Consider the following 21,760-nt stretch of genomic DNA (forward strand, 5'->3'; position numbering starts at 1 on the left):
CTCAGACCCGCCTGCAGGCTGGAGCCCCTCTGAAGCTCAGAATAGAATCCCCTCTCCTGTTTCCATGCTAAATCCAATCACCCTTCGTTAAGCCTCTGTGATCTCTCTGTGCTCACAATCCCCAGCCCGGGATGGGGTCAGGGTCACCCTGGGAGGGGAAGGGAAGGACAGTGGCCGCACACAGCCACCAGCAGGGATGTTTGTGTGGTCCCCGAGTTGGCACAAAGAGGCCAAGTTCCCAGAAGCTGAGTGACTCACCCACGTTCAACAGTAAGCATGGTGAACCCAGATCCCACAGCCAATCTGTCTGACCCCAAAGCCAGGCTCCCTGGGCTCCAGGCCGCCTGATGAGGCTAAAATTAATTGACATTGTCCACTAATGGTGCTTGGCGCTGACTCAATGCCAACAGGAACCCAGCTCGGAGAGGGTGCAGAAGGAACTGTTGTTCAGTGCAAACAGCTCAGTTGTGACAGAGCACAAGCGTGAGAAAACTCTGTGCAGATCTCAGGAAGAAGCGGCCGGCTGTGAGGCAGCCCCGGGCAGGGCCGCGGTCAGCCCTGGTCTGGTCTAGTGTGACCTGCCCTGGGCTGCCCTGGGCTGCTCTGCTCTGGTGAGCCATCTTCATGTTTCAGCTCCAGCCAAAGGAGAACAGTCATCATCAAAGGGAGCCGAGGAGAGCCGGCTTATGTAGCCAGAACTCTCTGCCCCTGGTCCCTGATTGGTTTGCCCTCATGCAAATGAGGACTCTAAATAGTCACAGTGTGATTGGTCCAAAGGGGCCATCCTAATTGGTCAAAACAGGGCCATTCTGATTGGCTGGTGAAGATGCCCATGGCACTATAACTGTGCAGCCCAATTAGATGGGGACAGTCTCAATCCTATTGGTTAAAGTTCAATCCCAGGAACTCCTGGCTCAGATGGCAACCTAGCATGTTGACTGTGCTTAGCCAGCGTTCACCACTTAACTGAATTGAAACCTGTATTTACGGATGTGTGCCCCCATCCAGCTTCACAGAAGGTCTGTGAGCTCACGGGGTGGGCCGTTGGAGGGGTAATGACCTTTCCACAAGCCCGACACCCAGCTCCGGGTTGTTAATTCTGTCGACTGTGACCACTTGTTTGAAAAAGTCTCCTTCGCGCAGGTTGTCACAGCCTCTTCTTGAGCAGAAGAGGCAGGTGCTGTCGCTTCTCGGCCCAGCCGCGCCGGCACACCTCTGAGTGTCTGCCGCCCCGGTGTGTCCGGAAGGCTGTGAGGACTCGGTGCTGCAGGGGGCGCCCTGGGGACGTCCAGAGGGCCAGGCTGCTCCTCTCCGCCCCCGGGGCCAGTGTCAGGGCCCCGCGCAGCCTGTCCCGCTCCGTCTCCGCCGCCTGAGTGGGCGTCCCGCGCTGTCCCCCGCGGCTCCCGGGCGCCGGGCTCGGGCAGCGCCGGGTCTAAAGCTGAGCCCGGGGTGCAGGGCTTCCGGCAGGAGAGCGGCTGGCCAGGATCTCTGCTCCTCCGTCCGCGGTCAGATGAAGCACAGCCTCCCCCCGGCCCCTCCGCGACGCCACCCACCCCGGGCGAAGGCCAGAGCCCCAGGGGCGGGTCAGGACACCACTCCGCATCCTCCCCTCCCTCCCGCTCCTCCTCCTCCTCCTCCTCCTCCTCCTCCTCCTCCTCCTCCTCCTCCTCCTCCTTCTCCTCGCGGCCACTGGCTGCACCTCCGCGGCCTGCACAATAGAGGCTCCGCCTCCCTCTGCGCTGCTCGCAGTCCCTCCGCATCAGGCGGTCCTCGCCCCAGGTTCCCGGCAGCCCGCTCTGGGCCACCCCGGGCTCCCTGCCGCTGGCCGAGCTCCGCCCGGCGCTGCCGGACCCAGCCTCCCGCCTGAGGACGCCGTCACCTCCACTTCCCTGCGTCCAGGGCCGCTCGCACCCACCCGGACGGAGATGACCCGGGTCCCGGGGGCGCCCCGGCCACGCGCGCTCGCCTGCACCCGGCCGGGGAAGGCGCTCTGAGCTCCTCCTGACCAGCCGTCCTCTGGCACAGCCGCTGCCGGACCCATCCCCAGCCGATCCGGCCCAGCCCCTCTGTCTCGCCCTCATGGCCCAGCCTCTGCTGCTGGCTCTCTGGCTGGCTCTGGGAGTGGCCCTCAGTGTGGCCACTGTGACCCCCGCAGGCACCAGCGAGCCCCCTACCGCGCCGACCGTGGCCCCCACGGAGGCCGAGACCCTGCAGAGCGAGGCCGACAACCAGGAGAACGTCCTGTCTCAGGTAGGCGCCGTAAGGCCACCTGCCTGCCCCGCCAGGTGGGCCACGGCCGGCCGGAGGGCACCGGTGTCTGGTGGCAGACTGTTTGCTTAGGGGAAGGGACCGGGAGGAGAGAGTGGGGGAGGAATGGGAGGAGACCCTCTGGCCTGCAGGCTGTCTGTGGGAACGGCAGGGCGGATGGCGGGACCCCTGGGCGATGTCGCCCACCGGAGTGAGAGGCCCGGAGAAGACGGTGGACCTGGGCAGTAAAGGACTGTCCTGTTTGAGGGCTCAGTCCCCAGCCCTAGTCCCAGTTTTCAGCTAAAGACCATCAGGCGCCGATGGTTAGAAGGGGGAGGGGTGGACAGGGCCGGTTCGGAGTTTCAGTCAGACCCCTCTCCTGGGGGGCTCTCCGGGCTGTTTATCCCATGACCTGTGGCAGCGGCTGCCGAGGAAGGACCCCGAGGAAGGACTCCAAAGCCCTGCCCGGCTCTCACCCTCTCCTGGCCCTCCCCGCATAACATGCTAACACTGCCCCGTGCCCGCCCACAGCCTCCGGAAGCACCTGGCATCGGGGTCCTGTGGGGCCATGGGCAAAGCTTCCTGAGAGCCGAGCCTCTGGAGCAGTGGTTCCCCTCCTTTCTCATGCCGCGGCCTTCAATACGGCTCCTCATGTCATGGTGACCCCCAACAGTAACGTTACTTCCGTTGCTACTTCATAACTGTAACTCTGCTCCTGTTGTGAATCGTACTGTAAATACCTGTGTTTTCCGATCGTCTTAGGAGACCCTGCTAGCGATTCTCAACCTGTGAGGTAGCAACGAAAGTAATGTTATGGCTGGGGTCACCACAACCTGAGGAGCCTTAGGAAGGCTGAGAACCGCTGCTCTGGAGGAAGGCTGCAGGGGGCTCTGTGCGGTCAGGGAGGGAGCGGAGCAGAGCTTCAGAGGCGGGAGGCCAGCCGCATCATCACCTCGAACTATAAGCCGCCGTCCGCTGCGTTTGATAACAGCCCTGAAAAAAATGAGCGTTAGCAGAAACCCAGACTCCGCAAGGAAAACATGGCCAGCCGTTCCCCACCCCCCAGCCAGCGAGGCTCCCCACAATCTCCTGGCCTCCAGCAGGTCACGGGCCGGACGGAAGGAGCCCCTCTCGGTGCCCAGAAAGGGAGGCTGTGCGGGTGCGGGTGTGGGTTCGGGGCCTGCCGGAGAGCAGCTGGGAGAAGCATGGCCCCCAGGGGACCCCCAGAAGCTGCCCTGCGAGCGGCAGGCTGAGGACATGGCCCGCCTCCTCGGAGCAGAGGCTGCCGGGCGTCTGAGCTTTGCCTGGACTCTGGGTCCAGAAGCCGCTCTAGGAGCCAACTCACTCCTCACACGGAGGAGTCCTCACCGCTTCTCCACCCAGCTCCCCTTCTCCAACCCGAACCCACGCTTCGAGGCCCAGCTCAAACGCCCCCTCCTCGGTGCGCTGTGGGCTGCAGTCCAGCGCAAGCTCACCCCCTGCTGGGCACTGGGCGCACCCTCTCCCTCTGCACTCCGCCTGGCGCATGGGCACCCAGCGCAGTCCCAGGGGCGCCTGGGAGTGGAGGGGGTACGTGGTGACAGGAAGGAGCAGCTTCAGGTCCGATGTGGGCAGTGGCCTCAGCAGGCACCGCCTTTCCCTCCTCGCTCTAACCTGGGCGCCCGCTGGGCAGGGCTGCTGGGAGGACACTGGGGCTCACTGGTCTTTCCTTACAATGATGAAAGGCCGAGGCCTGAGACACGCCGCTTCCTCGGACAAGAGCTGGCGGCCACGGTGCCTTCCAGGCAACGGCGCGGTCAGCGGGTGGTCTTGTGATGACCGTGGGCGGTCAGGTGTCTGAGGTCTCTGGCTCGGAGGCCTGTGTCCACATGCCCTGCCATCCTCTCTCTGTCTGTCCAGTTGCTGGGCGACTATGACAAGGTCAAGGCTGTGTCCGAGGGCTCCGACTGCCAGTGCAAATGCGTGGTGAGACCCATGGGCCACGACGCCTGCAAGAGGGTCAACGCCGGGGCCTCCAGGAAGGAGGACTTCTACACCGTGGAGACCATCACCTCCGGCCCGTCCTGCAAGTGCGCCTGCGTCGCCCCGCCCTCCGCCCTCAACCCCTGCGAGGGGGACTTCAGGCTCCAGAAGCTCCGGGAGGCCGACAGCCGCGACTTGAAGGTGGGCCTGGTGGGGCCATGCCGTGGGTGAGGTGCCGCCGGGCCCCCGAGTCACCAGCCTGGGGACGCAGGCCTCTGAGTGAGGGACCCGCGTCAGCCTTTGCACAGCGGTCACTTTCAGCCCTGACACCCAAGGGACCTGGTGAGAGCCAAGTCCGCCCATGTTGCCAGTGGAGCCGGAGGCCGCCTTGGGGCAGCTGCCAGGCCCCACGCCTAAAGCACGTGCCCGCAGCCCACCGGGGCGGCTCCGTCCGGCTCCTGGCCACGCTCGCGGTGGGAGGAGCTGGGGTTAGGAGTCAGACGACGGGTCCGTCATCATCGGCACCACTTGCAGCGTTGACTCAGGTCCACCTGCTTGTCTGGCCCCTGAATGCACAGCGGGAACTCCTGCCTGCGGGTTGGCCGGAGCGCTGTGACGGCCACCGAGCGAGGGGGCACAGCATGGGCACGTGCTGTGCCAGGGACTCCCTCACGTGCCGTTGGTGGTCATCGGTACCCGCTAGGCAGAGTGGTGTTTGAGAGGCAGCGAGTGACCCCGCCCGACTCAGTCACACCCTGGGGGCTGAAGCTCTGCTCGTTTCTGAACCAAAGGTGCCACCCTGCTGTGGGATGGGCGCTGGGCCCCTGGGACGGGCGGCAGGACTTCCGCCAGGGATGGAAACAGCCTCCCAGCACAGAGAACCGCCCCGTGGCCTCGCCAGGGCCGTGCGGCGCCGTGGGCGGAGACCTTGTGCTCAGGTTCTGTCTGACCCGAGGCGGGAGCGGGGGGCAGAGGGCGGACCGGCGGCCGGCGGCTGTTCTGGGGCCTCGGCAGGAGGCTGCGGGGAGCACCTGCCTTCTCCCGCACCTGCCCCCGAGCCCAGGATGTGCCAAGCCGCTGGCCTCCCTCCCCAGGGCCTCTGGCTGGCAGGAGGGGCGGCCCTGGAGGACCAGCGTGCCACCTCAGAGCTGGGTCACCAGGCTCTTTCAGGCCAGGGTCAGTGCTCTCGGTGCGAAGAGAACACGCTGCCTCCAGGGCCCTCAGTGGGCCTGCGGGTGCCCCCGTGCAGTGTGCCAGGGCGCAAGCACAGGTCCCGAGGCTCCAGCCACCCCTGGGTGTCCACAGAACCCCCAGCAGGTGCTGTGCTGACAGACAGGACTGACAACCTCGGAGGAAAGACAGATGATGGAGACTCACCAGAGCCCCAGCAGGCGGGTACACTCACCCACGGTGTCTGCTGCGTGTATGCCAAGACAAATGCCCCCTCTGAGGCCACCTCTCAGTCCCCGGGACTTCCCTGCCGGGCTCACCCTGGTGCTCTGGCCCAGACTAACCGCCCTGTTCCGCAGCTCGCCACCATCATAGACATGCTGGAGGGCGCGTTCTACGGCCTGGACCTCCTGAAGCTGCATTCGGTCACCACCAAGCTGGTGGGGCGCGTGGACAAACTGGAGGAGGTAAGGAGCATCCTGGGAGGTAAGGGTCTCCACGTCTTTCTCCTGATCAAGGCCCAAAGTGTATCCAACCTCCCCGTGTTCCGACAGAGGGCACATCACTGGTGGCCAGAGAGCCAGCGAAATGGAACCGTGTGCCCAAGTGGCTACAGTGCAGGGTGGTCCCCCAGGGACAGCCATCGCAGGGCCTGCTGCCCCAAGCACCAGGGTCCCGGTCTCAGCCAGCACCTGGCCCGTCAGCCGTCTGCTTGGGGAGCAGCTGGTCTCGGCAGCTGGCGGCTCCGCCCGGCCGCTACCATCTCAGCTGTGGTCAGAGGGACGGGCCTCGTCCTGCCTCTGCTGACAGTCTGAACACCGCTGCGCCGGGGCTGGAGACAGCTGCCAGGGGTGCTGTCCTGTCCCTGCCCCCTGGTCCTGGGGGGCTGAAGTGGGGAGAGCAGACTGAGCTACCAGCCTCCCCCGGGGCCCAGGGCCCCAGGCTGGCTCCCCTCGCTCCCTTCACCCAGGCCCCGCCTGCTCCCGGAGGGGCTGGAGAGGGCTCGGGGCCCACCTCGCCCTGCCCCGAGGGCCCTCCCTCCGCCTCGCCACAGCTGCCAAGCAGCAGCCCCATCATTGTCCTGCCCGGGCCTGGGGAGAAGGCGGGTGTCCCCACCCCTGCCTTCCCTTCGGCGCCAGAGCCGCCTCTGCTCCCGGTGCCCGGGCTCTGAGGACCTCCTGCACACCCGCCGTCCGGTGTGCCCACTCACCTTCCCCGGACCCAGCGCTCTCGGCTTCATCTCAGCTAGGCACACACCTGTCCTGCGCTGGACGAGGTCAGTCTCCACCAGCCCTGGACCCCGAGGCCACCACATCCAGTCCCCCGGCCCGCAACCCTGCCTCACTCTCACACTTCCCCCCTCCCGAGGGGTGTCTGCACAGTCTGCCCGGCACCTGGCCCCTCTCTGTGCACACCTCCCTGCCCCCTGCTGGGCCGCACCCAAGGGCTCGGGGCAGACTTCCCAGGCCTCCAGGCCCCTGGCCTGTGCCCGCCCGGCGGCTCTCCTCCCCTTGCACACTGCTCTGCCCAGGGACCTCGCAGGGACCAGGGGAAGGGTCTCCTGCCAGCTAGGCCCCCTGCCACCACAGCGCCTGCCCCGCCCAGCCGTGAGCCCAGCCGCACACACCGTACTCGTTAGGGTCGCAGCTGTGCCAGGGAAGAGCCTGAGGAGGAGGCCATGGGCCCTCCCTTCTGCCAGGTGCACCGAGAGGGCCCCGTGTGGGGACTTCCCAGCACCCCTGGGAAGTGGCCCACGTAGGCCCAGGGTAGGAGGGGCCTGAGCCAGGAAGGAGGCCAGGGCAAGGGGGCCTGGGGGTGGCTGGTGGGTGATGCCACCCAGCCTGGCATTTATTAAGGTGGCGGACGGGCTCTGCTGTTCCCATGAGGGGTGACCTCTGGGCTCGGGAGCCGGCTGCCCCAACCTGCTCTGTGCAAACCCAGAGACGGCTCTCGCCGGCCCGAGGGGCACCGGGACTATCAGTGCCGGGCCGCAGGGGCCCAGCCATGCACGATGGGGCCGCCAGCACACGGCAACGCCACCTCAGGCTGCCAGGATCGTGGCCTTGTGTGGGTAACGAGGCAACGCCACTGGGGTGCCCAGGGGAGCCCTGGGCCCTGTGGGCAGAAAGGGACACACCTTGGTGCCCCCAAGATGCGCACTGCCTGGGAGGGTCAGCACCTGCCTCGGTCACGCCACCTGACTCACATTCTCGTGGGTGGACCCTGTGGTTCATCTGCTTCCTGCAAACTCCCCCTCCCAGAGGGGGTATCACCAAGCGGGTGGACCACTGGCCCCTCCACAGAGCGCACCCCGGGTCACAGAGACCCTGGGCCGCTCTCCAGAAGTGCGCACCGAGGCAGCCGCCCGAACCCACCAGGACCTCTCTGCCCTTTCCCGGCTCAGGCCCACCCCCTGCCCGGCTCAGGTCCCTGCCCGGCTCAGGCCCACCCCCTGCCCGGCTCAGCCCCCTGCCCGGCTCAGGACCACCCCCTGCCCGGCTCAGGACCACCCCCTGCCCGGCTCAGGCCCCAGCCCAGCTCAGGCAGCTGCAGTCCCTCTGCATGAAGAGCACCTGGGCTTGCTGGGAGGCGCTTGGATCACCAGCATCTCTAACCAGCTCCCTTGGTGGGTGGCACCTGCTGCTGGCCTTTGGACCAACTCAAGCAGCAAGAATACCCTCCCTGTCCACTTTGGTGCCCTCCGTGCTGCTCAAGAACTGGCTGAGTTCTCAGGAGGCCAGGACCTGGGCTCCGCTCTGCCACGTTGTTGTGCGTGTTTTTTTTAATTTTATAGTTGAGAGTATGACAGATGTCCCCCCTCCCCCCACTCTACCCAGTTCCCAACCTGCCCCAGGCCTTCACTCCCTTGCTGTCCATGTCCACAGTAAGATCTGTGATTGATCTCTTCCCGCCCTTCCCCCTTTCCCCTGAGAATCGTCAGTCTGCTTCATGTCTCCATATCTCTCTTTCATTCACCAGTTATTTTGTTCGTTAGATTTCTTGCTCATTATTTTTATTTTTATAGTTAGTTGTTGGTAAATATGTATTTCTTGCCATTTTATTGTTCATATATTTTATCTTCTTCTTCCTCTTCTTAAAGAATACCCTTCAGCATTTCATATAATACTGGTTTGGTGGTGATTAACTCCTTTAGCTGTGAAGCTCTTTATCTGCCCTTCAATTCTGAATGATAGCTTTGCTGGGTAGAGTAATCTTGGTTGTAGGTTCTCGCTATTCGTCACTTTGAATATTTCTTGCCACTCCTGTCTGGCCTGCATATTTTCTGTTGAGAAATCAGCTGACAGTCGTATGGGTGCTCCCTTGTAGGTAACTAACTGTTTGTTTTTTTTTCTTGCTGCTTTTAATATTCTCTCTTTGTCTTTTGCCTTTGACATTTTAATTATGATGTGTCTTGATGTGGTCCTCTTTTGATTCCTCTTGTTTGGGGTTCTCTGTGCTTCCTGGACTTGTAAATCTATTTTTTTCACCAGGTAGGGGAAGTTTTCAGTCATTATTTCTCTAAATAAGTTTTCAATATCTTGCTCTCTCTCTCTCTCTCCTTCTGACACCCCCATAATTCTGATGTTGGTGCACTTGAAGTTGTCCCAGAGGCTCCTTACACTATCTTTATATTTTTGGATTCTTTTTTCTTTTTGCTCTTCTGATTGTGTTTTTTGCTTCCTCATATTCCACATTGTTGATTTGATTCTGAGACTACTCTACTGTACTGTTGAATCCCTGTAAATTATTTATTTCAGTTGGTGTAGGTTTCATTGCTAACTGGTCCTTTTTCATGTCTTTGACTTTCTCACTAAGAGCCTTGAAAGTCTCATGAAGATCCTTGAGTAACCTTTTAACTGTGGTTTTGAACTCTGTATCCAAAAGTTTGCTCTCTTCCATTTATTTCATTTGTGACGTTTTGTTTTGTTTTGTTTTTGTCTCCCCATTTTGGCTGCTTCCTTGTGTCTGTTTCTATGTATTAGGTAGAGCTACTATGTCTCCTGGAATTGGTAGAGTGGCCTTGTGTAACAGGTGTCCTGTAGAGCCCAGTGGCTCAGACTCCCCAGTCACCTGAGCTGGGTATTCTAGGTGTACCCCTGTGTGGGCTGTATGCACAATCTTGTTGTAGTTGAGCCTTGATTGCTGTTGGCATCACTGGAGGAATTGACCTCCAGGCCGATGGGTTGTGAGGACCAGCTGCGACTACAGTAGGAGAATGCTGCTGTGCAGGAGACACCCCTATGGAGCAGGACTTGCTTCAGTGGGGCTTTGGTGCTCATGAGTCTGCCCCTTGAGTGGTCACTTATAGAAGTGTGGAGTTGTAATTGGCTATAATTGAAGCTGTCGGCCAGATGTACTGGCTGTAAGGCCTCCAGGGAGATGCAAAGTTAGCCACTGCCTGGGCCCTTCTGCAGGAACTACTGGTATTGGGCATGGAGGTGCCCAGGTGAAGCCCAGCCGTGAAGCAAACAGGCTCCTACTATTGCAGGATCTTGAGCCTCTTGTTGATAAGTATGGGGCACACTGCCACCAGCTGCAGCTTGCTTAAGAGGTTTTAGCAAAGTCGGAAGCCTGAGTAAGGACAGGCCATTTGTATGCAAAAGCCACTGCAAACAGGTTGGGGGGTGCAAATTGGATGGGGCAGGGTCTCTGGGAATCATCAGGAGGGAGCAAACAGATATTGTCCCTGCCAGTCAGCTCTGCAATCAGAGAGGACCCAGTACAGCAACAATTATCTCTGAGAGCACCTCCATCTGGGTGAAAGCCGCCCCAAGTTCCTACCCTGATGCCTGACAGTCCAGTTCCTCCCTATGTCTGTCTGGGCCCCCAAAGCCACTGCTCTGCACCGGAGCTCAGAGCAAGAGGGACCTTTAAGAGGAACACCTGGAACTCCAGCAATCTCCTTGTCACTGAACCCCAACCCCCTCTGGCTTTTACAGCCCAAAGTTGTGGAGACTTCTCTTCCTAGCTCTGGGAGCCTGGGCTGGGGTCTGGTATGGGGCTGAGACCCCTTCTCCTCACAGGCGCCTCCTCAGAGAATCTCCCTCCTGATTTAAAAAAAAAAATGCCACATGTGGGTGCTGGTCCAGCCCATCTGTGCCTCCTCCCAGTCCGTGAGCTTTCTTTAGTTTTCTAGGCGTAGGATTGCCATCAGCCAGGTTTCAGGCGGTTCTGAATGCTGGTGGTTCTGTGTTTTAGTTGTAATTTTGACGTAGTTGTGGGAAGCGGTGAGGATAGGCGTTGACCTATACCGCCATCTTGGTTCTTCCTCTGACACTTGTTTGAAAAGATCCTCAGGCAAGCCACCTCCTCGCTGGGGTCTCCATGTCCCCTTCTTGCAACTAAAGGTTAGGCTTGAGCTGTGGGGTCCGGGCCAGCTCTGACCTCTATGAAAACTCAGCCGCTCGGTGTGCCCACTCCATGGACTCACTGACTCCCGTGACAGCCACGGGAAGCGCAGGGCTTCCTCACTCACCGTGGACGCTGGCCCGGCAGCCGCAGTGGGATGGGAGCTGCACATCCCCTCCGGGATCTGCTCTCCTCATGGTGGCCCTTGGCCACCCCACTGTGTCAGGAGTGACCCCCTCCCCCCCCGAGGTACATGCCTCCCCACCCTACACACACACACACACACACACACACACACACCATGAGATGGCTCACCTGGGCCTGAAGCAAGATCTCTTTCTCACGGCTCTTGTCTGCACAGTGAGTTCCGTGCAGTCAGAGGCCGGCCCTACAGGAGCCCACCAGGGGTCTGTCGCCTCGCCCTGGGCGCCTGGCTTCCTCTGAGATCACGGCCGCATGGCCAGGCCGAGTATGTGTGTCAGAGAGACAGGAAGCAAGTCTGGCTCCCCTCCCCCTCCCTGTGGCTGCCTCCCGCACACGGCCCAGAGGACAGAGCACTGGGCAGTTCAGAGGCTCATGGGAGCCTTAGAAGGGGCCGGAGCGGGACAAAGTGGTCCTGAGTGCAGCTCACGGCTCTCAACTGAGAGGAGAAAGGGCACCCGGGAGCCTGTCCACAGCTGGCCGTGACCCAAGCCGCAGCCCACCCCCGGGGAAGTGCCCTGCTGCCCGGTCCATGCCCCTCCTGGGCCCTGGATGTGGGGCTTGGGCCGGGGACCCGGCTGTTCCTCAGCTCTGGGCTGGACACACGCAGGCCCAACGGCTCCTCGGCCGTGTCCAGCCTGCCTGCCCGGTCTGTGCTCTGAGCTGATGGCGGCTCGTCTTCAGCGCAGTAACGGACCCTCTTTTTAAATGTTTTCTCAGGAAGTTTCTAAAAACCTCACCAAGGAAAAGGAGCAAACCAGAGAGGACGCGGGAGGAGTCCGCGCGGAGGCGAAGGAGCGAGGAGGCGGGCAGAACTGCTCCCGGGCGGCCGGCTCGGCCCTGCAGAGGGACGCGGCCGCCTACGCCCACCCCGAGGTACGCGCCTCCCCAGCGGGGCCGGGCCGTGCACCGAGCCGACCCCTCCTGCCACAGGCACCTCTGCGGCTCGGGGTGGGCTAGCCATTTGCTCAGTGCAGAGGCCAGGGAGGGCTGCGGGCCGTGTGGGTGCCGGACTTGCGGGCGCAGGGGGCAGGTGAGGAGACAGAGCAGGAGCTCCCAGGCGCCCTGGCTCGGCGGGGAGTGTCCCGGCCGCCGACCCCGCGGGAAATGGACTCCGTCTGATGCGATTTGATTGACGCCCAACGACCCACTTGCTTCAAAGTTCCTCCCATTTGCGACCGGTCTGCTCCGCGTTATGTGCTGGGTGACCCGCGGTGCCACCTGTGCCGGGCTGTCCCTACGGGCCCGGACACAGCTAATGCGGAGCTCACTGGGAGGGCGGAGGGGCAGCGGGAGCGAGTGCGGACGCCACCAGGGGCCGGGGCGGCGGCGGGAGGAGCCGTGAGGGCCACTCACAGGCTGTCCTGGGGCCCCGGGCGGTGGACGGCAGGGCCCCAGCGGCCAGGCCGGGCGCGCGGGCGGGGCTGCGGCTGCTGGCACCTGGGAGGGCTGCGTTCCCCGGGCCTGGCACGTGCAGGCAGCGCAGCCCGTCTAGGGGTGCCGGGTGGACAGTGCCGCCATTTGGGGAACTGGGCTCCGAGGGCAGGACAGCAGGCAGCTTGGCCCTGCGGACAGTATGGCGCCTGCACCCTGCCCAGCACGTGACTCAGAACCAACCAGTTCCCGACCAGAGAGCAGGGCGAGGGAGGCCTCTAGCTCCTGGCTGTGTCCACGATGACTGCTCTGAGGCTTTGGGGGAATCATAGTCCTTCAGACACAGACACACACACACACACACAGACACACACACACACAGAGACACACACACAGAGAGACACACACACACACACACACACAGACACACACACACACAGAGACACACACACAGAGAGACACACACACACAGAGACACACACACACACACACACACACAGACAACACAGAGACACACACACACAGAGGCACACACACAGAGAAAACACAGACACACACACACAGAGACACACACACACACACAGACACACACACACAGAGACACACACACAGAGACACACACACAGAGACACACACACACACACACAGACAACACAGAGAAAACACAGACACACACACACACACACACAGAGGCGCACACACACAGAGAAAACACAGACACACACACACAGACACACACACACACACACACACACACACACGTCGGGGTGTCCCATGTGCTGCCTGCTGGGCCACTGGAGCAGGTCTGAGCTCAAACCCCCCGGGGCGGACGTTTGGGCTGGAAGAGAAGCTGGGGGCACCTCCATGGCCCTGGGCACCCCCTGCTGCCCAGCGCGGGCGGCTGCTGCCCCTGGCCCTGCCCCGGCGGCCCGGCTGAGCTCGCCGCGGTCTCGCTGACGCACCGTGTGGTGTGCTGTGCTGTGGTGTGAACCAGCTCGGGTTTCCTGAGGGCAGACAGCAAACCAGCCAGACTCCCATCCCTCCTTGCTCAGCAGAGGCCAGTCCCTCCGAGGCCCAGTCATCACTGCAGGCAGCACAGTCCACCCGGCCCGGCTGTGGGGACAGAGCCAGGACCCGAGGGGACCAGCGAGGGGGGCCCCTGGGCTCGTCCTCTCTCCCCCCCCCGCCCCCCGTCCATGAGCCCGGGGGGGCCAAGGCGCCCAGGTTCTTGTAGCCCATTCCCAGCTTCTCAGGACCGTGGTGTGGGCGGCCGTCCGGAGACCTCTCGCCAAGAAGGTCGTGGCCTGGAGGTGGTGAGGGCTCTGGGCGCGGGCGGGAGAGGGACAGCCAGGCGCCAGGAATGAAATCACATGCAGAGTCTTGGGTTAACGGAACGAGGGAGCCACTGCGGCCGAGAGCCGTGCCAGGAAGGCAGGGAATGACACACGGTCTGGCTGGGCAGTGCGAGGGCCTCTTCCCGGCGCTCCCAGCAGGCGCCGCGCCCTGCCCGCCCTCAGAGCCCAGACTAAAGCCAGCTCCAGAGGTCTGCCCGGCGATGAGGCTTTGAGATGCAGAGAGCAACGGGGCCAACGATACGGGTGCACCGGGGCCAGCGATACAGGAGCACCGGGGCCAGCAAGACGGGTGCACCGGGGCCAGCGATACAGGGGCACCGGGGCCAGGCGATACGGGGGCACCGGGGCCAGAGATACGGGGGCACCGGGGCCAGAGATACGGGGGCACCGGGGCCAGCGATACGGGGGCACCCGGGGCCAGAGATACGGGGCACCCGGGGCCAGAGATACGGGGGCACCCGGGGCCAGAGATACGGGGGCACCAGGGGCAGCTATAGCGGGGCACCGGGGCCAGAGATACGGGGGCACCGGGGCCAGAGATACGGGGGCACCGGGGCCAGAGATACGGGGGCACCGGGGCCAGCGATACAGGGGCACCGGGGCCAGCGATACGGGGGCACCGGGGCCAGAGATACGGGGGCACCGGGGCCAGAGATACGGGGGCACCGGGGCCAGAGATACAGGGGCACCAGGGGCAGCTATAGCGGGGCACCGGGGCCAGCGAGATGGGGATGGCCCTTGCACCTCTGGTCCTCCTGACTCCCAAGTCACCTCGACAGCCAGAAGCAGGAAGTGGGGGCAGCAGGAGGGGGCAGGCCCTCTCAGGCCCCAGCCAGGGACCCCTGCCTTCCAGCACTTGGTCTCCACTTGCTGCCAGCAGCCAGGGTGCGTGTCTGTGGCTGGGAGGGTCAGCGGTGGACCCGCAGCGGCTCAGGGACTGGGACGGAGGCTTTGTTTCCAGGCGGCTCTGCTCTTGGTGATTTCACTGGCGCCCGGCCTGACGGGCCTCCTCCTGGGAGGGGCCTTTTGGGGCTTCGGTGGCTGAGAGCTGGGCTGGGCCACACCCCGAGGTCCCCTCCACCTCCTGGATGGGCCCCTGCCCTCGGGAGCTGCAGCCTTGGGGGCCTGGTTTTGAGCGCACTGGCCCAGGCCCTGCTCAGAGCCGTGTGCCTGTCTCCTCGTCCGCAGTGGGCGAAGCTCCGTCCTCGGAGGAGCCACGGGCGTGGAGAAGGAGGCCTGGCTCTGAGATGAAAGCTGAGTCTGTCCTTGCTGTTGCCTGGGCTCCATGCTGCCCCACCTGACCTGCCGCTGTGTCCCTGAGCCTGACTGTGGCCTGGCCGCTGTGCCCCTGAGCCTGACCGTGGCCTGGCCGCTGCCCCTGAGCCTGACCATGGCCTGGCCGCTGTCCCTGAGCCTGGCCGTGGCCTGGCCGCTGCCCCTGAGCCTGACTGTGGCCTGGCCTGGCCGCTGTGCCCCTGAGCCTGACCGTGGCCTGGCCGCTGTCCCTGAGCCTGGCCGTGGCCTGGCCGCTGCCCCTGAGCCTGACCGTGGCCTGGCCCCCTCTCTCTGAGGAGCAGTATGAAGAGGAGTTCCTGCGGGAGGAGACCGTGTCCCAGCACGTCAACGCCATCGAGCTCCTGCGGACGCAGCCCCTGGCTCCGCCCGAGCTGGTGCGGCCACGGCAGCCCGTCCAGAGGCAGGTGTCCCTGAGGGGCCGGCCGGCCTCCAAGCCTGCCGTCATCCGGGGCATCACCTACTACAAAGCCCAGGACCCCGAGGACGAGAACGACATCGAAGAGCAGCGTGAGTGGGGCCAGCAGGCCAGGCCGGGCGGGCGCCGGGCTGTGCGGTCTGAGCCGCCTGTCCGAGAAGCCGTGTCCTCTGGGCGCGGCCAGGCCCTGCCCTCACAGTTCAGAGACCACGTGGCGGTGTGGAGTCACTCCCCTGCCTGCCCCTTCCCGGCCTGGCCTCCTGCCGGACACGCGCACTCCCACCTCTGACTCCCAGAGGCCCTGGCTGCCCCCCACTCCCCTCCCCCCACTCCCCTCCTCGCACCCCGAGCTGGTCCCCAGCCCTGCTCACCCAGTTGCTGCCATAATCCTTTTGCCCATCTTTAGCTTGTCTTTTTATCGTTGGTTTGGGAGGCTGGGTGTTTGAGGACAACACCTTGTCAGTCACGTGAGCTGCCAGGCCGTCATGCTGCCTACGGCTGCACCTCGGTGCCTGGATGAACAGAGGCTCACCGCTCACCCACCAGCTCCGTGGAGATCTGCCTCCACGTTCCTTCTCCACTCGCACCCTGCGCCTCCCCTTTCCCCAGGATCACGGCTGAAGTCCACACGCAGCCCCCCAGCCCCCCACCGGCTCCCACGTCCCTCTGCCTTCCTCCTGCTGCCCCCCCCACCCGCCTCTTTGTCTGCATCAGCCTCCAGGCATGTTCTGGCCCGGGGCCTCCGCACAGCGGCTGTTCCCCAGAGCTCACTTCCTGTGTCTGCTCCGCTCCCTCGTGTCCCCAGGCCTCTGCTCATCTCCCTCCAGCGAGCAGTGCTGACCACAGTACCCCCCACCCAGGCCCACCAGCTTCCCTCCAGACACACACAGCATCGCCGGGCTGCTGTCGGTGTGTCCCCCACTGGGCGGCTGCGGGAGCAAGGCCTTCCTCCGCTCACCGTCGTCTGTGCCGCAAACACGGATGAGTGGACGATGGGTCCGGCAGGGCCTTCACTTTCTGTCCTCCCACCCCCACCGCCCGCCTTCCTCGGAGGGCCCATCCCTGACTCGGTGCTCTTGTCCGGCCCTGGCCGTTCTCCGAGTCACGCGAGCCTGTTTGCCCCCCAGAGGACCCGTTCTCCGGCGGGGACAGCGGTGTGGACTTGCTGATCGAGGACCAGCTGCTGAGACACAACAGCCTGCTGCACACTGAGCCCCGCAGGCCGGCAGCCGCCCGCCACGGCACCGCTGCACCCGCCGGCGTGTCCGCCCCGCAGCCTCAGGCCTCCCCCTCAGCCCCCCGTGTCCCTGCTGCCTCCGCCGAGCCAGTCCCCACGCCACGGCCAGCCACTGTCCCTCCAGCCCCCGGGGGGGCCCCGCCCCCCACCGTGGCCCCCACGGCCACCCCCTCTCCTCCGGCCCCAGCTTCCCTGCCAGCGGCTCCTGGGGACCCACGCCGGTCCGCAGCGCCCCCCACGGCGGCCGGGACAGGCTCCCCGGGCACCGCCGGCCCCAGCGCGCTCCCGGAGGACGACGTCCAGAACGTCATAGGTGAGCGCCGCCTGCCGGCCGCCGCTCAGCGTGCGAGGCCGACCTGCCCTTGGCTGGCCCGCCTCCCCGGTCCCAGACCAAAGGGCCGTCCTTTGTCAGGTGCACAGAGCCAGCGGGGCCGGGGCCTGGCTGCCCGCGCTTCCCGCCTGCATGGGTGCCCTGGGTCCGGGGAGGAGTTGGCTGAGGCCACCGGGGAGGGCACGGTGGGGCCGGGAGGGGGGCTGCCTGTGGCTGGGCTGCCGCTCCGCATGGACAGTGGGAGGCCGTGTCCTGCTCGACTTCGGCCGCGATCTGAGGGGCCACGGCCACCCGGCCGGGCAGCTCGCGTGCCCCGGGCAGTCCTCCTGCCCTGGGGGAGCGTGCCGGACCTTCCCAACGGTCACCTTGGGGGGGCCAGTTTGCCGGGAACCAGGAACCTGCCCCTGGGCCTCCGCTGTGGCTGCAGCCCCTCCCCTCGCCGCCATCCCCGTCCACCCGCCGGCCTGGCCCCGCCGGCCTCTGCCCGTCCCGCCCTGGGTGTTGCCACTAGTGGGTTTTCTGGTTTGACCCCAACACGCCTGCGGCTCCCGCCAGCAGGTGGCTGAGGGCTGAGGCCGCGGGGAGGGGGAGGGGACCTTCTCTCCTGTGGGGCAGCGCCCTGTCCAACCAGAGGGACGGCCTGCGGCCTCGGAGCCGCGCTGCCTCCTGCATCTTGGGTTCCTTTAACCCGAGGGGCGGGCGCCGGTTCCTGCAGGTCTGGTTCCCGCAGTCACCGCTCACTGCCCATCGCTGTCGAGTGCCCGTCCCCGTGTGGGCGACATTCCCTTTCCAGAACTTTCCCTGCAGGCCCAGCCTGTGCCTGCTGCAGCAACCGCCGGGCCGCGGACCCAGTGCCACGCAGGTGGCCGCCATCTGGCGGAGTGGCTCGGCCCCTGGGTGACGAGGTGGCAGTTGGGATTTGGGGCTGAGCCGTGTGGCTACTTTGAAAGGAACCTCCTATCCCACGGTGCCCAGACCGGATGCTGTGACCCCCCAAAAGGCCGACCCTTGTCCTCAGGGAAACTGAAACAGAGACATTCCAGAACAAGCGCTCAGAGCCGACCGCTGGCTGGTTAACGAGCCAGTGGAGCCCGGCGCGGCGGGAGGAGGGCCTGGGGGCCGGCCGCGCCTCGGGCGGCACTCCCGCCGCAGCCGGGCTGCGTGAGCGACGGGGAGGTTGGCCGTCCCGGGTGAGCCGTCGGAGGAGCTGGACAGTCGGCGGGGTGGCCTGGCTCTCACAGCTGGGAAACACCATGATCAGGATCTGGGGGAGAAGGACTCCCCACCAAGCACCAACCTGGGGAGGGCGGTATGCCCTGGCGGGCACCCAGACCAGAAATGCCCTAGTCCAGTGCAAGCCACGGTTTGCCGCTCTGTTGACTAATGAGTTTGCCAACCATTGCCTTAGGGAAAAACACTTACAAAAACATTTTAATAATGTACTAATGTCTTTAACCTGAAGTCAAAACTTCTGGGTAAGGGTAACGCCTTACACAGTGGTCGGCAAACTCATTCGTCAACAGAGCGGCAAACCGCAGCCCTCGGGCCACATGTAGCTGGCGAGCCACAGTTTACCGACCACTGCCCTAGTCACTGCCCAGTCCTCTGCCCAGCAGCTCCCCTGCCCCCCTCCCCTGGGCAGCGGCACGGCCCTCCCTGGAGGGGGCTCACCAGGCACAGGACACCTGGCTTCCCCGCAGCCGCTGGGCCGGCGTCGGGAGGCAGTGCTTCCCACCGACGGTCCATTTCGTTGTCGAGCCGATGAGCTCGGCGGGTGGCCCTGCTGATGGTCTCACGGGGACAGGGTCCCCTCCACTGTCCGGCCAGGGCCTAAGCCCCTCCAGCCTCCTGCACCCAGTGCACAGTCCCCCACTGCGGGTCCGACAGGAAACAACCACTGTCCTCTCGCAGCCTGGCTGTCCCGTCCTGACCGCGGGGTCCTTCCTGGACCGCTGGCGGGAGCAGAGCCACAGGACAGACTGGGTCAGCTTGGAAATAGGGGCTGGGACTGTGAGAACCGGGCTGGATGTCAGGGAGCAGCTGGGGCCCAGGCAGTGAGGTGTCGGTCTGGCTGCCAGGCTGGCAGAGTCAGACACTGGCTCTCCCCCTGCCTTTCCCCGGCGGCTCAGACCCACGGGTGCAGCAGGACGAGCGTGTGCCCTCTGTCGTCACGCATGGTCTTGGACATTCAAGCTTTCGCTCGGCCCAGAGCCAGCATGTCCTTGGGCTGCGAGGCCTCGATTGGGCCCAGGTTGCTCCAAAGAGCCGCGCGGGGCTGCTGAGCTGCTGGCCATTGAGGCAGACTGACCTCACCGGGGCCCAGCCCTGAGCGAGCGCTGACACGCCCTGTGGAGGGCACAGGCACGAGGGTCCAGAGGGCTGGTCTCTGGGCCGAGCCTCCGGGGCAGCTCAGGGCTGTGGACCGGGGAGCCCCGCCTGCTGTCCTGTCCTCTCGAGCCCCAGGCGTCGGCCTGTGCTGGGGGAGGTGCGGGGTGTGCCTGTGAGAGGAGCGCGGGGCGGAGAGGCTGTGGCATCGGGAAGGGCACCGCTGGGTCTGCAGGGCCGGGTGGGCGGCGGGCGCGGGCGGCCCGGGAGGCAGGCGCGCAGGCCGGAGCGGAGTGGCAGAGCCCGGGCTGGTGGCTGCGGCTGAGCCCGGAGTCCAGGCCCCGGAGGAACCGGCGGAGGCAGGGCTGTCCTCCTCACCCACCTCCCGCCCCAGGAAGGTGCAAGGACACGCTGTCCACCATCACGGGGCCCACCACCCAGAACACCTTCGGGCGGAGTGAGGGCGCCTGGATGAAGGACCCGCTGGCCAGCGACGAGCGCATCTACGTCACCGACTCGGCGTACGGCAGCACGCTGGTGGAGTTCCGGAACCTGGACAACTTCCGGCAGGGTGCGTGCCCCCAGCCCGTCCCCCCCTCTGCCCCCAGCCACGCCGCCGGGTGTGCCTGGCCGGGAGGGGCCTCTGCCCGCGCACCCCCCCTCCCCCCCGCCTCCCTCACGCCTGGACGGGGCGGCCCCGAGCGCGCCACCCGCTCCCCCGGGGCCGGGAGCGGCTCGGCCTGGGACCAGAGCTGCCGGGCCGGGGCCGGGTGGGGGTGGGGAGCCCGGACAGCCCGGGTGCAGACCCTCGCTGGTCCCCGCGCCCGGGCAGCGCTGCTGAGCCCCTGCCCCCGCAGGCCGCTGGAGCAACTCGTACAAGCTGCCCTACAGCTGGGCGGGCACGGGCCACGCGGTGTACGGCGGCGCCTTCTTCTACAGCCGCGCCTTCGCCCGCACCCTCATCAAGTACGACCTGCGCCGCCGCTTCGTGGCCGCCTGGGCCCTGCTGCACGACGTGGCCTACGAGGAGGCCGCGCCCCGCAGCTGGCAGGGCCGCTCGGACGTGGACTTTGCCGTGGACGAGAACGGGCTGTGGCTCATCTATCCCGCCCTGGACGAGGAGGGCCTGGGCCAGGAGGTGATCGTGCTGAGCAAGCTCAACGCCGCGGACCTGAGCACGCGGAAGGAGACGACGTGGCGCACGGGGCTGCGGCGCAGCCTGTACGGCCACTGCTTCGTCATCTGCGGCGTGCTGTACGCCGTGGACAGCCACCGCCAGCGCAACGCCAGCATCTCCTACGCCTTCGACACGCACACCAACACGCAGATCGTGCCGCGGCTGCTGTTCGAGAACCAGTATTCCCACACCACGCAGGTCGACTACAACCCCAAGGACCGGCTGCTCTACGCCTGGGACAACGGCCACCAGGTCACCTACCACGTCATCTTCGCCTACTGACCCGCCGAGCAGTGTGCCCGGCCGCTGCACCTTTAGTGCATTGCACGTGTGTGTGCACTGCACGTGTGTGTGAATGTGTGTGTGTTTACATGTGTGCACGTGTGTGTGCAGATGGGCAAGTGCTGTTCAAAAACGTGTTGTTTGTATATGTAAAATGGCAGTTCGGGTCTATTTTTTTATATGGGTTGTAGATCGACCCGCGCGTGTGTGCTGGCTCATCCTCCGCAGTTTATATTTTTGAGCAAATGAACTTCTCCTTGGGCCAGTGACCCCCTCCCTCTGAGCCTCCGCCCTCTGGCCCCCGCTGGTGAGGCCTCCATGTGGGGCTAGTGGCCAAGGCACCGCAGGGAGCGAGGGAGGCAGGACGGCAGGGGCGGGAAAAGTTATGTGCTGGAGAAGTTTCAAAACCCCAGAAAATGCTTTTTTAAATAAAGAAGAATTTAAAATGACCCGTGTGTGCCTGTCCGTGGCTGGGCCCTTGGGGAGGAGGACCCACACCGGGGAGCCTGTTCTTCCTGCCCGTCCCCCCCGGGGCGGGGCGGGTGCTTGTGCCCAGACGCCCAGCGGTGGGGCTGGTCCTGCTCTCCCCGGAGCTCGCCATCAGGCACTCCCTGTCAGTCCAGAGTCCCCTCCTCGCCCGGCAGTCACCGTCAACCAGGCTTCCTCCCTCTTCCCCTCAGAGGGGGCTGGTCTGAGACAAGAGGTGTGCTGCCCGCAGGCCTGCCCGTCCTCCAAGCACAGACACACAGACACGGGACAGACAGGGCCTCCTGAGGCTGGGGCAGGCGGCTCCACGCGGCGTGCACAGGCCTCCTGGCCCCCACGGCACCGCCACGAGCAGACCGGAGCGGTGCCATTTCTGTTTGGTTTGTGCGGGACTGTTCGTGGCAGAGCGGGAAGCTGGGCCGGGTGCCGTGTGGCAGGCGAGGGCGGTGCTGTCTGTTGTCTGTCCTCCACACTGTCCACGTCCTTTCTCGAGCGGCCATCGGCGAGCACGGTTTGCGTGGTGCTCGTGGCCCAGCTCTGCGGGAATGCACTG

The 21,760-nt window shown here is 64.7% G+C and overlaps 1 protein-coding gene across 3 annotated transcripts; it reads left to right on the plus strand.

Moving 5' to 3' along the window:
* Window positions 1-1,673: 1,673 nt before the first annotated feature.
* OLFML2B (olfactomedin like 2B) lies at window positions 1,674-21,170 on the plus strand. Of its 3 annotated transcripts, none has more exons than XM_084867057.1 (8): window positions 1,674-2,250; window positions 4,147-4,410; window positions 5,739-5,846; window positions 11,650-11,805; window positions 15,230-15,461; window positions 16,497-16,919; window positions 19,657-19,833; window positions 20,120-21,170. In XM_084867057.1, the coding sequence occupies exons 1-8, from the start codon at window positions 2,080-2,082 to the stop codon at window positions 20,719-20,721; spliced, it is 2,133 nt and encodes a 710-aa protein (XP_084723183.1). In that variant the 5' UTR covers window positions 1,674-2,079; the 3' UTR covers window positions 20,722-21,170. The 3 variants fall into 3 exon arrangements, with proteins under 3 accessions (XP_084723183.1, XP_084723184.1, XP_084723185.1); XM_084867058.1 differs by having other exon boundaries at window positions 15,233-15,461; XM_084867059.1 differs by having other exon boundaries at window positions 15,236-15,461.
* The last annotated feature ends 590 nt before the right edge of the window (window positions 21,171-21,760 follow it).

The sequence above is a fragment of the Pipistrellus hanaki genome (genome assembly GCF_964339955.1).
Source record: "Pipistrellus hanaki genome assembly, chromosome: 18".
Lineage (NCBI taxonomy): Eukaryota > Metazoa > Chordata > Mammalia > Chiroptera > Vespertilionidae > Pipistrellus > Pipistrellus hanaki.

Bases quoted from the DNA above. Each gene is read 5' to 3' on its own strand.
- OLFML2B (XM_084867057.1), top strand. From the start codon at position 2,080: ATGGCCCAGCCTCTGCTGCTGGCTCTCTGGCTGGCTCTGGGAGTGGCC. The intron at 15,462-16,496 runs GTGAGTGGGGCC...TTTGCCCCCCAG, and splicing joins GAACGACATCGAAGAGCAGC to AGGACCCGTTCTCCGGCGGG. The intron at 16,920-19,656 runs GTGAGCGCCGCC...CTCCCGCCCCAG, and splicing joins CGACGTCCAGAACGTCATAG to GAAGGTGCAAGGACACGCTG.